This window comes from Scardinius erythrophthalmus (assembly GCF_964197995.2).
Source record: "Scardinius erythrophthalmus genome assembly, chromosome: 8".
Classification (NCBI taxonomy): domain Eukaryota; kingdom Metazoa; phylum Chordata; class Actinopteri; order Cypriniformes; family Leuciscidae; genus Scardinius; species Scardinius erythrophthalmus.
Genome location: NC_138228.1, coordinates 30397270 through 30412049, shown reverse-complemented (window position 1 = coordinate 30412049; position 14780 = coordinate 30397270). Strand labels below are relative to the sequence as shown.

General features: G+C 43.4%; 1 protein-coding gene across 10 annotated transcripts in view; it reads left to right on the top strand.

Annotated features, from left to right (window-relative positions):
• def8 (differentially expressed in FDCP 8 homolog) overlaps positions 1-14780 on the top strand; it is a 143936-nt gene that overhangs the window by 96506 nt on the left and 32650 nt on the right. For 6 of the 10 annotated variants that reach the window (XR_014030617.1, XM_081372086.1, XM_081372082.1 and 3 more), the window contains 2 exons: positions 13300-13317; positions 13453-13602. Coding sequence is in view for 8 of the 10 variants with exons in the window: in XM_081372086.1 (XP_081228212.1) it covers positions 13300-13317; positions 13453-13602 (168 nt within the window). In the remaining 2 variants the exon portion in view is untranslated. The remainder of the gene's footprint in view (positions 1-13299; positions 13318-13452; positions 13603-14780) is intronic. The other 4 variants (XR_014030616.1, XM_081372083.1, XM_081372081.1 and 1 more) reach the window with 1 other exon arrangement.

Here is a 14780-nt window from a genome sequence, read left to right as displayed (position 1 = left end):
AGTAGTTTTAGAGCGCCACCTATGGCTGACATTGACCGAAATCAGGGACGCAGACAAAACCGCCTTCCTCGATTCTCCGGTCACAGCATCTGGTCTCTTTGGCCCATCTGTCAGCGGCTTCGCCGAACGCTTCACTGAGGCTCAGAAAGCCTCCAGCGCCATGAAGTATTTCCTCCCTAAACGCTCTAGTTCGGTCCAACGGCGCCCCAAGAGCACGCTGCGACCTGAGAGGGTAGCTTCACAAGTCCTCCAGCCCCGCCCAGTGGCTGAGACTAGCCAGCGCATGAAGCCTGCAAAACGGTTCCCGTTCCCTAAGCGCCAGGGCCCGCGGCCGAAGCTCACGCTCGATCACGAGCCCAAGAAGCCGTCCTAACCGGCTTAAAGAGGGGTCATTGTCCCGCCGCGGCCGGACCAGCCCCGAAGATCGCTCGAGTGCTACTCTCAGCCCCCTCTTCAGTTCAGGCGGTTGGAGCAGTATTAAATGCAGAACATGGGCCCGTCACCTGTCACGCACCCCTGCACACAAACGCTGTTTTAACAGCGACCCACAAAAAGCACAAATCGAGCAAAATTTCTCCCTCACATACATGTCAGTTCGAACCCCCAACACTGGGCGTTCCAGATATGATAATGTCTCTGTCTCTGCGGGCTCTAGCTTGGCAAGCTATCCCCAGAGTTTCAGAATGGGTAATGAACATCATAAAGCGCGGTTACTCGCTTCAGTTCGCCCGCAGACCACCGCGTTTCCATGCGGTTATACAAGCCACGGTAAGGAGCACACTGAGTCATGTCCTCTGCACTGAAGTGTTAAGTCTGCTGGCCAAAGGGGCCATCGAAAAGATCCCCCTTTCTCAGAGCGAGTCAGGTTTTTACAGCCGTTACTTTCTTGTTCCAAAGAAAGACGGCGGCCTGAGACCCATTTTAGATCTGAGACATCTGAACAAGGCTCTCATGTCACGGCCGTTCAGAATGCTCACGACCAGACACATCCTGGTGCAAATTCGCCCAGGCGACTGGTTTTTCTCAATAGATCTAAAAGACGCTTACTTTCACATTCAAGTGAACCCCCACCACAGGCCATTCTTGAGATTCGCCTTCGAGGGGCAGACATACCAGTACACAGTCCTATCATTTGGACTGGCACTGGCACCTCGTACTTTCACAAAGTGCATGGATGCAGCTCTCTCCCCCCTGAGACAGCGGGGAATGCGCATCCTGAACTACCTCGACGACTGGCTCATATTGACCCAGTCAGAGGCGGAGTCACATACTCACAGAGCCTGGCTCCTCAGACATCTAGAATGTCTAGGGCTCAAGGTCAATTTTGCCAAGAGTATTCTGTTGCCCAGCCAACGTATCACGTTCCTGGGAACAGTTCTCGACCCCGTACTTATGAGAGCATGGCCCACACCGGCCCGTGCTCTAACGATTCAGCAGCTCGCAGCATCGTTCACAGAGGGCTCTTGTGTACCCCTCAGAACGTTCCAGAGGATCCTTGGCCTCATGGCCTCCGCATCATCAGTACTCCAACTCGGCCTACTGCGTATGCGTCCTCTTCAGCTGTGGCTAGCACCTCTGGTGCCACCCCACGCCTGGCATTCAGGCCACTTGGTTATCAAGGTGAACCAGCGCTGTGTTCAAGCCCTGGCCCCTTGGAAAGACGCCAGCTGGTACCAGCAGGGCGTAAGCATGGGGGTGGTCTCAGAGAGGAGGGTGATTTCAACAGACGCTTCCAACTCAGGTTGGGGAGCGCTGTACGAGGGCAGGCCTGCCTCCGGCCTCTGGTCGAGCTCGGAGAAACGCCTACACATCAACTGCCTCGAAATGAGAGCAGTTTTTCTAGCCCTAAAAACCTTCCTCCCTCACCTGGCTGGACACCACGTGCTGGTCCGAACGGACAATATGTCAGTGGTCTCCTACATAAATCGCCAGGGCGGCCTCAGGTCCCACAACCTGCTTGCCATAGCCACGCAGCTCCTGCTATGGGCTCACACCAACCTGCGCTCGCTCAGGGCAGCTCACGTGCCAGGCACGTTGAACACAGGAGCAGACATGCTCTCTCGGGGCAGAGTTCCCCCAGAGGAATGGTCTCTCCACCCTCAGACGGTTCTCCTGCTTTGGGAGATCTTCGGGAAGGCAGAAATAGATCTTTTCGCCTCAGAAGACAACTGTCACTGCCCAATATTCTTTTCAAAGAACAGGGATGCGTTGGCCCACAACTGGCCCAACCTCCCTCTCTATGCGTTTCCTCCGGTCTCGATGCTCCCTCAGGTCATCGAACGGATCAGGAACACCAAAAGCGCGGTCCTCTTGGTGGCTCCTCTCTGGCGGACCCAGATCTGGTTCCCAGAGTTGATGCAACTGTCTGTAATAGACCCCTGACCAATTCCACTGAGGTGCGACCTTCTGGCTCAGGCCGACAGGACAACCTGGCATCCTCGTCCCGACTTGTGGGCCCTACATGTATGGCCACTCAACGGGTACCCCAGGATCTCCCAGAAGGTGTCCTAAACACTATTATGGAGGCTAGAGCTCCGTCTACTAGACGCCTCTATCTCCTAAAATGGTCAGTGTTTTCCAGCTGGTGTTTAGCTCGAAACCTCGACCCACACACTTGTGAAGTGCCAAAAGTGCTTTCTTTTCTACAGGAGATGTTGGACGCGGGTCGCTCCCCCTCCACTCTCAAAGTGTACGTAGCAGCCATCGCTGCTTTTCATGTATTGGTAGCCGGAGCCTCCTTAGGTAAAAACGACCTTATAGTTCGTTTCCTTAAGGGTGCCAGAAGGCTTAACCCGCCTCGGCCACCGTCTGTGCCGGCCTGGGACCTTTCACTGGTCCTGCGGGCTCTTAGGGGACCTCCCTTTGAACCACTTCAGTCAGCAGATCTCAAGCCCCTCTCTCTGAAGACCGCCCTGCTTCTGGCACTGGCGTCAGTTAAAAGAGTAGGGGACTTGCAGGCGCTCTCTACTAGCGCTTCCTGTCTGGAGTTTGGCCCTAATGACTCCAAGGTCATCCTTAGGCCAAGACATGGATATATTCCTAAGGTGCTCTCAACTCCGTTCAGAGCCCAGGTTATTTCTCTGTCAGCTCTTCCCTCCTCCGAAGAGGACAGTGATTCTCTCACGCTTTGCCCCGTCAGAGCTTTGAGAATTTATCTGGAGCGTTCGGCCTCTTTCAGACAGTCTGAACAGCTCTTTGTTTGTTTCGGGGGCCGAACCAAGGGCCTTCCTGTTACTAAGCTCACGCTGTCCAGGTGGATAGTTGACGCCATTGCTCTGGCTTACACTTCACTGGGCCTTTCCTGTCCCATAGGTGTTAGAGCTCACTCCACGAGAGGTGTCGCCTCTTCGTGGGCCTGGTCGAGTGGTGTTCCTATCGAGGACATTTGTGCGGCGGCCGGCTGGTCCGTTCCGTCAACATTTGTCAGATTCTATAACCTAGACGTTCCTGCCCTGCAGGCACGAGTTCTTTCTGTCTAAACCCTGGCTTTGCGGACCCAGGCTGACTTTAGGACTCAGACACATGAGTGTTCTTATCTGGACATTTGTGCGGTGGCCGGTTGGTCCGTTCCGTCCACATTTGTTAGATTCTATAGCTTGGATGTTCCTGCTCTGCAGGCACGAGCTCTTTTCTGTTCAGAACCTGGCTCTGCGGACTCAGTCTGACTTCAGACCTGAACACGTGAGTGTTCCTATACAGGATATTTGTGTGGCGGCCGGCTAAGTCCACTCCGTCCACATTTGTGAGTTTTTTCAACTTATATGTCTCTGCTTTGCAGACACAATTTTTCCTTCTAGACTTTGGCTCTGTGGACCCAGACTAGTTGTGAAATTGGACACTCAGTTGTCACTGGACTTGTGGTGAAGTTAATCTGGCCCTTGGCCCAGATCTTTATTATTGGATATTTTATGGGCCCGAAATGCGGTCTCGTTTTATCCTGGCTATTCTGTAACTTCCCGGAACTTCTGGTGAGTCAGAGCGGCCATAAGAGATTAATTGCACGGCGTTTTAAATAAGCGTTCCCACAGCGTTTGCAACGCAGTACGAGAGAACGTTCTCGTAAGGGAACGTACTTGGTTACTTACGTAACCTCGGTTCCCTTAGAGATAAGGGAACGAGTACTGCGTTGCCTTGCCGTGCAATCTCTCTTATGTCAGGTGTTCTCGCTTCAGTCGATTATATCTGTCAAATGGCGGAATATTGTCTATATTTATATGCTTTGGTCACGTGCAGTTTCGCGCGCTTGACACTGGCAGTGTGCCAAGCTCCCTGATTGGTTCGCGCGCCTCTGCCGATCCGCCATTGGTTCGTGCAGTTGCCCACAGCACAGCCTATCAGCTCGCTCACGCGAGCTTGATTCTCTCGCCTGTGCTGCATGCAATGCGTTTTAAAATAAAGGCTTCAATATTCTCGAGAAAAGGAGTTTTCCCACAGCGTTTGCAACGCAGTACTCGTTCCCTTATCTCTAAGGGAACCGAGGTTACGTAAGTAACCAAGTACGTTTTTTCAATAACCACGCATAAACATTATTCTCTCAAAAATGCAGACATGTACATTCTTGTTGCTCACATTTCATGGTAGCCCTGTTTGTGCTAAATAGTGTGTAATTTTTTTTGCCATTAATATGTTTATAAGCAACTGAAAAAAGCAAAAATGTCAGGGCATGTCAGAACATCTCAAGGACCCCAAAAACACCTTAGACCCCAGAGGGTTAAAGCAACACTAAAGAATATTTTTTACCTTAAAATAATGTTTCCAAAATTGTTTCAGTGGTTCATCAAGTCGCAATGGGGAAAGGCACTTCTGCATTCGCTTTGTGGCCCTATATCTGCTATAACCGCACTATGCAAGTTTGCCAGATCAGGTAGCGTTTCTGTAGTTCGAATGAGACATAAGAAACTACAGATTTGCTTTTACAGACTTGCTTTACGGCAAGGGTTACAATAGTCATTATTTTGTTTTTCTTTGTTTCTGATGTGTCAATACATCATACTTTCATAAAATCATGCAACATACTCTACCTTGTCTGTGAACATCATTCATTCCAAAGCCGGTGCTGGATAAACAGCGAGTGTGCGTGCAACAGTAGGCTGCGGTAGGCTAAATTATTTACGACCATAGACAGTTTAAGAAATGGACACAGCGACCCCGTAGACTTCAATGGAGAAAAGTGAAATCTATTAGAAGCACTCACTTCCTGATGGCTGAGCATACTGCGCAGCCTCAAACTGAGCTTGACGACATAGATGTGACATGAGCAACCTGTCTGACAGTTGTAAGTCTTCTAGTAGCTGTGCCAAGAGAAATCTGAATCATTCCCTTCCGAAACTTGCAGAGACGGAGAGCGTGAGTAGGAGCTGTCCATGAGCTAGGAGCAGGAGCAACTTTATGACTCTCTATGGGCTTCTCCCTTGACTTTATCAGACTTTATGCCTCCATGTCCCCCTGATTGCCTGCAAGCTTCTCCTCCTGTACGGTAATTTCTCTACTGTGCGACAGAGAGTCACGTGGTTATGATGCAATCGTTAGCCTATTTTTACAAAAACTGCTTCTACGGGGCCATAACGTAAGATACAAGGTAATGGAGCCTTTTATACATTGTTGTGTTTCTTTAGAAATAAACAATGGATAAATAGAGTCTTTTACATTGTTGTGTTTCTTTAGAAATAAACAGTGGATAAATAGAGTCTTTAAACGCCTCAGATGTAAAGTTATTCGCTGTCAAAGAGATGCCAAAATGAATGGGAGCCAATGGAATGCTAACAGCAGGTGATGGCTTGCTAACCAATGGCGGCCCCCAGGGAAGGTACGCTTTCCGGGTGCTGGATTACCCCCTTGTTTACGACAGTGGTAATGGACAATTCCGCTTCCAACTTGTAGGGGGACCGAAGAGGAAAAGTTCTTTGGTGTTGCTGTGAGATCTAGTGAGAAACATTAAAATTTCAAACGGATCAAACACCGCTAACGTGGAAACCAGGAGAAACATTGTGCCATGAATGAGCTAGTTATAGGCTTTAAGTCCACAGATCAGCAACATTCACCATGGATTTAATGTAGTAACACTAACTGTAACCATGGAAGTTTGGCAGGAATAGTAAAATGCTCTCAAGTATGTCACACATCTTTTTCCAGCACTTCAAAACTCAAATATTGTCAAATTTAAATGTTATTTTTTAATGTGATGACCAAAACATTATTTTTTCATCCTTCAAAGATTACCCCCATTTATAATGTTTCAATATGTAAGAAAACTCACATTTATTTAAAAATATTTTTTCTTTTAATACATTTTGTCTTTTATTTTTTAAATCAAGGAAATTTCTCTGGCATTTCTTTCTTTTTGCTGTATCGAAAATGTACCCAACCGTAACTCCACTGTGTCATATCAAACTGAACTGAACCGTGAATTTTGTGAAGCATTACACCCCTACTTATTTCAGATGTTGATACCTCAAAGTTTGCCTTGATTGTTCTACAGTTACACTTTAACATTGCACACATTTTGTAACATTTTAAGTTCAAGAGTTTCTTTAACACATACTTTTTTATTTTAATATAAGACATAAAGAAGATATTTTTGTTTACATTTTATTTTGTTTTTGACTGCTAAATTGAATACAATTTGTTGTTTGCCTTAATAATGTGGATAAATAAAAAAAACTGGTTTAAATTCAAACTTTTCTACTTGTCTTTAAAAAAAAAAGGTTATAAAAAATGTCAATAATTATCGATACACGAACGATACATTGAACAATGAAACATTATATCGTGATAATATTTTTTGCTATATCGCACAGCCCTATGAGAGTAGCACATCAAGCTCCTCCAAGAAACTGCCAAGTTGACCTGGTGGACGATACTACAAAATGGATTTTAATAGGCCTAGTGATGGTAACTGAATGCGATTCAAATGAGGTGGTAAAGGATAACATTTTCAATCGTTTGAGATGAGAAGACCAGTACCTCCACCCCTTCCGGTCAGACGAGGGGTGTGTGAGAAAGTGAAGTTAGTGGAGAGGGCAGCAGGTGTGGCAGTGTCCTCTGGTCTGGTCCAGGTCTCAGTCAGGGCCAATAGGCTGAGACCTGAATGACTAGAATTAGATGTAATGAAATCAGCTTTGTTTACAGAGGACTGACAATTCCAGAGACCAATGGGAAAAGAGAATAAAGTACTAGAAGAAACCAGAAAGGTACGCAGGTTGCTAGGATTGTGCTGCCTCCTACGTGTGACATCACCGTTTTAACAGGAAAACCCTTAACGCGTTCCAGCCGCCTATCCGCACAAAACAGTGCCTGGTGTCTTGAGAATGCACTCCCTGAAATAGGTTAGAAGGTGCAGACGATTATCCGTTATCTCTGCGCTAACCTCAAAAACGCAAACCCGTGAAAACGCACATGTTCAGGCCAAAGGTATGCACATTTGAATATATATGTGCGCAGGCATGTAGTCCTTCTTTACAAATCAACCCTCAATAAACTACTTGTCTGACCTTAAAAATTTATAATACAGAAATTTTTTATCACGTCTGCATAGCCATGAGAACCGGAATTATCCCAACAACATTTTATCTGTACTGAGGTAAAGGGAAGGGAAGGAGGCCTTCACAGGGGTGGGACTGGTTGACACTTCAGGACTGCATTGTCATCGTGTCCAGGCTCAGGCCCTTCATCAGGCTCAGGCTCATCAGATCTGGATACGGCCTGGATCTGGCGGACAGCGGTAAACCTCGGATTAACAGAGAGACTAATATCAGCGTAGACGCCATCTTTCTTATGATGTAATAAGTACATCAGGATTTATGGGGAGTGTTCTCAGTTCCGGCTGACCTAATCTATACAGTCTAACATTAAATTATAGAAGTCTATAATGTGTTATGTGTATGCTAGGCCAAAGAGATGTGTTTTTTGTCTAAATTTGAACTGACAGAGTTTGTCTGCTTCCCGGACAATGTTAGGAGGATTGTTCCAAAGTTTTGGTGCTAAATAGGAAAAGGATCTACCGCCAGCCGTCGATTTTGATATTTGATTTTGAGATTGCAATAGACGTGAAGGACTATAATGCGTTAAGAGCTTGCTCAAGTACTGGGGAGCTAAACCATTTAGTGCTTTGTAAGTAATCAGCAATATTTTAAAATGTATACGATGTTTAATAGGGAGCCAATGTAGTGTTGACAGAACCGGGCTAATATGGTCATACTTCCTGGTTCTGGTAAGAACTCTAGCTTTTGCATTTTGGACCAGCTGTAGTTTGTTTATCAAGCGTGCAGGGCAACCACTCATAACTGCATTACAATAATCTAGCCTTGATGTCATGAACGCATGAACTAATTGTTCTGCATTTTTCATTGAGAGCATATGACATAATTTAGATATATTTTTAAGATGAAAAATGCGGTTTTACAGATACTAGACATGTGACATTCAAATGAAAGATTGGTATCAAAGAGCACACCCAGGTTCCTAACCGACGACGAGGACTTGACAGAGCAGCCATCAAGTGTTAGACAGTATTCTAGGTTATTACGTAAGGAAGTTTTTTGTCCAATAATTAGAATCTCTGTTTTTTCAGAAATAAGTAGTAGGAAATTGCTAGTCATCCAGTTTTTTATATCACCTATGCATTCCGTTAATTTTGTGATTTTGGTAAGTTTTGTCAGGGTGTGCAGAAATATAGAGCTGAGTATCATCAGCATAACAGTGAAAACTAATGCCATGCTTCCTAATGATATCTCCCAAGGGTAGCATGTACAGAGTGAACAGCAACGGTCCTATTACTGAGCCTTGTGGTACACCACACTGAACTTGTGATCGATAAGACATCTCTTCATTTACTGCTACAAACTGATAACGGTCAGATAAGTATGATTTAAACCATGCTAATGCAATTCCACTAATGCCAACATAATTTCCGAGTCTATTTAAAAGAATGTTGTGGTCAATAGTGTCAAATGCAGCACTAAGATTGAGTAACACTAATAGAGAGATACAACCATGATCGGATGATAAGAGCAAATCATTGGTGACTCTAATGAGAGCTGTCTCAGTACTATGGTACGGTCTAAATCCTGATTGAAAATCCTCGCAGATATCATTTCTTTCTAAAAAGGAACATAGTTGTGAGGATACCGCCTTTTCTTAGCCTAGAAATCTAGACGCACCCTAGCGGCAGCAAAATGTATTTTGCAGCCAGGGTAGTCTAGCAACTCTCCGTTGACTTTAGAGCTGCAAAAACCTAAATTGGGTCAGGCCAATCACATCGTGTATAGAGTAGGCGGGGCGGGCTTGACATAATGACGACAGAGTTGCAACGGTTCCCCCTGCTACTTGAAAACAAAGAATGGCGGCTGCTGGAGAACAGTCTTTCGAATCGGCTTTGGCCGCGACTCTGGAGGACTTGGAGTTAAGTTATATTTTTTACAGTCTATGACTTGGAGTTAAGTTTTTCTTTGAGAAAAGAGCAAAGAACGGCACCTAAGTCAATCTTAAAAAAAGAAGATGTGTTATTAGTTTTTTGCCGGCCAGATATGGCAAAAGTTGAATCTATCAACTAACATTAGCTCCACTGAGGTGCCGTCTAGGGCTTGAATCAAACTTCATTCACGCACACATATATGAAACGCTTGCATACACATATACTAAGTAGTACTAACACATGAGACGCGTGGAACTCTCCGCGCACATACTCATCTGAGTTTGCGTGTGTGTGTGTTCGCGTCTCAGATGAGTATGTGCGCGGAGAGTTCTGCGCGTCTCGTGTGTGTGCGTGAGCGACTTTAGGTGTGACGTTGTGCATTTCATATGTATTAGTTTGAGCATTCAGCAGTATATATGTATGTGTGACTACTTAGTATATGTGTTTGCAAGCGTTTAATATATGTGTGTGTGAATGAAGTTTGATTTAAGCCCTAGACGGCACCTCATACTGGTTGGTTGAAGCGCTGTCCTATTGCGTGCAGAGGGAATTTGAAAGACAGCCGTTTATCCCGCCCCTCGGATTGAGCCGTGTCTATGGAGAGTTGCCAGACCTAACATCTTGATGTAGGTCTGGCTTGCCAGGCTAGCCTTTTCTTGTGTCTTTGACAGAAAAGGTAGATTCGAGATCGGCCTGTAATTGACTAATTCTGTACGCTCAAGTTGCGTTTTTTTAACAAGCGGTTTAATCATAGCCAGCTTAAAAGTTTTTGGTACGTATCCTAATGACAAAGATGAATTAATGATATTAAGAAGAGGATCTATGATCTCTTTCAGTAGCTTAGTCGGTATAGGGTCTAACATACATGTTGTCGATTTAGATGATTTAATGAGTTTAGAAAATTCTTCCTCTCCTATAGCAATGAATGAATCAAATTTTTCCTTAAGGAGACTACAATGCAATGCCTGATGTGATACTGTAGTAGACGGTTGCATAGTTATAATTTTCTCCCTGATATTATCAATCCAATAATAATAAGTGAAGAAGTTCATAAAGTCATTACTGCTGTGCTGCTTGGAAACTTCTGGGCTTGAAGCTTTATTTTTTGTTCGTTTAGCCACTGTTTCAAATAAATACCTTGGGTTTTGTTTATTTTCTTCTAATAAGGTTGAGAAATAAGCAGATCTAGCTTTTAAGGCCTCTCCGTATGCAATTGTGCTCTCTTTCCATGAAATGCGAAATACTTCTAGTTTTGTTTTCTTTTCTTTTCTTTTGTTTTAATTCGTCGGCGATTCTCTCAGATTGCGTCTTTGATCATTCACACTGCGTTATTGTCACTCGTGTTCATGAGCACCGATTTGCCTATGATTTTGGCATTTGTCGGCAATCTCACAAAACCTGTTGGCGTGCGAAAATCGGGCCTAAAATCGTTCAGTGTGAACTTGGCATTAGATGAAGCTGTCCATAAGAGTCTGTACTGAGGACAAACATAGTCCTGTGACTGCAGCGAGCACAGCGCTTTGATGGGCGTACTGCTTTCGCTCTCTCGCTCTGGTCTACGGGTGCGCACGTGCCCTTCCGGGAGAAGTGCCCTTAGGACCCGTATAAGGAAATTCTGCCGCATCTGACGTCACACATGCCCATACTCGAAAAAACTTTCCAAAACTTGTGACAAACCGGAAGGAGTATTTTTGCCACAGAAATACTCCATCAAACATACAACTTAATTTTTGAAACTTTGTCCATGTTTAGCATGGGAATCCAACTCTTTAACAGTGTAAAAAACTCAGTATGCATGAAATAGCATTTCACCCCCCCTTTAAAGAAAAGGTTTTTGTTTGTATATGCTGTCAATTATAGTTCTTAGAAATAAGATCGGTATTGACAAAAGTCTGTACTTCTAGCAAAAACGTACAAAATATTGCAATTGGTGCATCTCTATTATATATGTTTATGTATGTAACACTGTGGTCCTCTGAGGCACAGCATTTCACTTGACTCAGAATAACTTGACTTCAAATAATTCACCCAAACATTTAAATTCTATTATAATTGACTTACCCCCATGTGGTTCTAAATTTGAGCTATATATACAGGGCTTGACATTAACACCTGCCAACCCATTCCTACCAGGCACTTTGGCGGGTTGATCAAAAATATAGATTTTCCGATACGATACTGAAATATCTGAAACTCTTCTGCAGGAGACACAATACCAGCTGCACACGTTCTTGCTCTCTAATCTCTCCGACTACAAGCTGACACACAAACCCACTCACTCATTTCACCCCATACTCACTCATTTCATTTCCTCCGGATGTTGGTGTTACAGGGCTTGAATTTTGCCGTGGGATTGCGCGTATTCAGCATAATTTTACTCATTCCCGCAGATTTTGTGCTCACACCAAAAGTGTGTGCACATAAAGAGAAGTATAGTCCTATTGGCTAGATAAAACAGTATAATGGGTCCGTGCGTCAGGTCTTAACGTGACAGTAGCCTAATATACTGGCTTCCAAATTATGAGATAATATTAAAAATATCTGTATGGCAGTTTTCCCCTATGGTATCGATGTCAAAATTGTGGCCAGTGAAAATGACAGTGGCTAGTAACTTTGGAATACCACTAGCCACAGTGGCTGGTGAGCAAAAAAGTTTTTATATATACTGTATATATAGAAGAATGTTTCTGCTGTTTTGGCCCTATTATTACAGTTATAGGGCCCTATCTTGCACCCAGCGCAATTGACTTTATACACCGATGCATGCATCATTCCTATTTTGCACCCTACGCACAGCAGACTTGTAGAATGAACTTGCTCTCCGAGGGCGGTTCAGCGAAAAGAGGAGGCGTGTTCCGGCGCGAACGTTCCCTGGTGCTATTTTGCAGTTCCAGAAAACAATTCCGCCTCAGACCAGGAAAAACCTAGTCTAAAGTCAGTGGCGCATTTTCAGTGGCGTTCAGATGCTATTTTAAGGGCGCATGCTTGGCCATAATGTAGCGTGTGCACAACGTGCATATACTTTGCTTCTCTCATCTACACAAACGCAGCAGTTGACATTTTTGCAAACCATACATAATTACAAGGAAAAATCATTATGGTGTCCATGAAGATGTGAAAAAATAGGCATAAATCTAGCTTACACATTTACCCAAATTATTATACGCCTGTTTAACCGTAGCTTATTTGGGTGGGTTTCTCCCATCCCCATACAATGTCACTTCTCTGTGTTTTACGGCCCTGACGAGAACGTCGGTCTCCTCGGCTATGAACCGCTCCTGGCGTGCGCCTGGCAAATCCGCCGTTATAATAGCAATCCGCCATGGAACAAGCACGCCTGCTCTTAAAGGGAATGTGAGATGATGCTCTGATTGGTTAACTTCACGTTACGCCCAATCCACACCTATGAGTAATGTAGCTACTTCAGACCAACCCATTTTAGATTTGCATCGGGCGCAAGAGTCATTTATCGCCGGTATAATAGCAACAGCGTCTGAGATCCTCCCACAAAGTTACTTGCGTTTCGCGTTTGATACTTGCGTTTCAGATACATAACATATCTGTTCTGTTGTATTTGTTTTTGCTATCTTTTATAATGTATTTATTTGTTCTAATTTTATTAGTTTACTTGTTTTAATGATGTTTGAACTTTTTATTAGTCTTTTTACAACTTTTAGTAGTTTTTGTTGTGGTATAGAAAATAGAATCGAGAATTGGGAAATTTCACTGGTTTATAAAATGTTGTTGTCATAACAGATTGGGCCAGCAGAAAAAACTTTTAGCATTGATCGCTGCAGTAATACAGTATATTAAATCTTCTTTCACTGTATAGACAAAACAGGTGAAACTTTCTTCACAATATCTTTCTTTTGTTTTATGTCATACAGGATTGGGACAACATGAAGGTAAATGGTGACAAAATTAAAATTTTTGGATAAACTATTCCTTCAAGTTTTGAAACCTCTCATAAAGTAATTGTTTCAGAAAGAGTTGATCATACTATTTTTTTAAAGCACTAAAGTGTGTGGATGTTTGCACAGGGTTCGTTTGTGCCGTCTGATGTAGAGCAGCTGAAACAGGCAATAGAGGAGTGCAAGAGACTGATCCTGGAACTGCCAGAACATTCTGAGAAACAGAAGGACACAGTGGTCAAACTAATCCACCTTCGGCTCAAACTACAGGAACTAAAGGTTTGCACGCAGAATATTGATTTAAAAAATAACCAGTCAATAAGTTCAAGTCAAAACTAAAGTTGAGCAAAATGTTTGTTGTCTCTACCATATTAAAATGTAAACATTAATTAAAATGTAATGTACACATGACTTTGTACATACTTATTATTTTACAATAATACAATGTAAGCATCCTAAAAATATGCAAATACATTAATATGGTACTATACACGTTACATTAGCTGCCTTTATATGGACCCTAATAATCCAATTTTGTAATCGGACTAGTAGCAGAGTCAGAATAAAAAAGTCGGTAACACTTTATTTTACAGTGTCCTTGTTACCTATGTTACATGCACTTACCATAGTAATAACAGTAAATTATGCATAATTACATGCAACTAACCCTCAACCAAATCTTAATCCTACCCTAACCCTATAGTAAGTACATGTAGTCACTTAATATTCCTCAGTACATGTAAGTACACAGTACACACAGTAAATGTATAATTACACTGTAACAATGACACCTTAAAATATAGTGTAACCAAAAAGTCACATGTAACCACGTCAATCAGAATTAATGGGTCAAATCCGATTTAAATTTTCATTTGGATTATAAGGGGTGGTTTAAACATTTTCTAATCCATTCGATTGGACATGTAAACACTTGATCAGATTGAAAATCGTAACTGTAACGTTCTACGCATATGCAATGATGTAGAAATGGCGTAATGACGTATGACGCACGGAATGAACTGTTGTTGTTGTTGTTGTTGAATCTAGTGTTACTGTCGTGTCAATCTAATATTCTCCTTTCATTCATCGTATGTAAAGTATTGCAAGACAACGTTGTCCCATGTCTTGCTTTGGACTCTCATACACAGATGCCTTGTTTTGGGTGCAAGAAGGGCCTTTTTACCACTTGATTAGCAGCACAGCACAAAGCTTTGTGTGCCTGTCATCTACCGGAAGGGACCTGAAATAGATAAATAAAAAGTCTGCTTATTAAAACAAAGAAAAGAAGCAGTGGTATGAGAGTGGTTAGTATGTGCCAACAGCGGGGAACTTTTTGCAGTATGCGCAAGTCATAACAACAATCCAATTTGAAGCTTACGACATTACACACATCAACCCTATCACAATCAAAACATGTTTGTGTTAATGAGAAATATAAATTCATTAAGTGTGTCCAA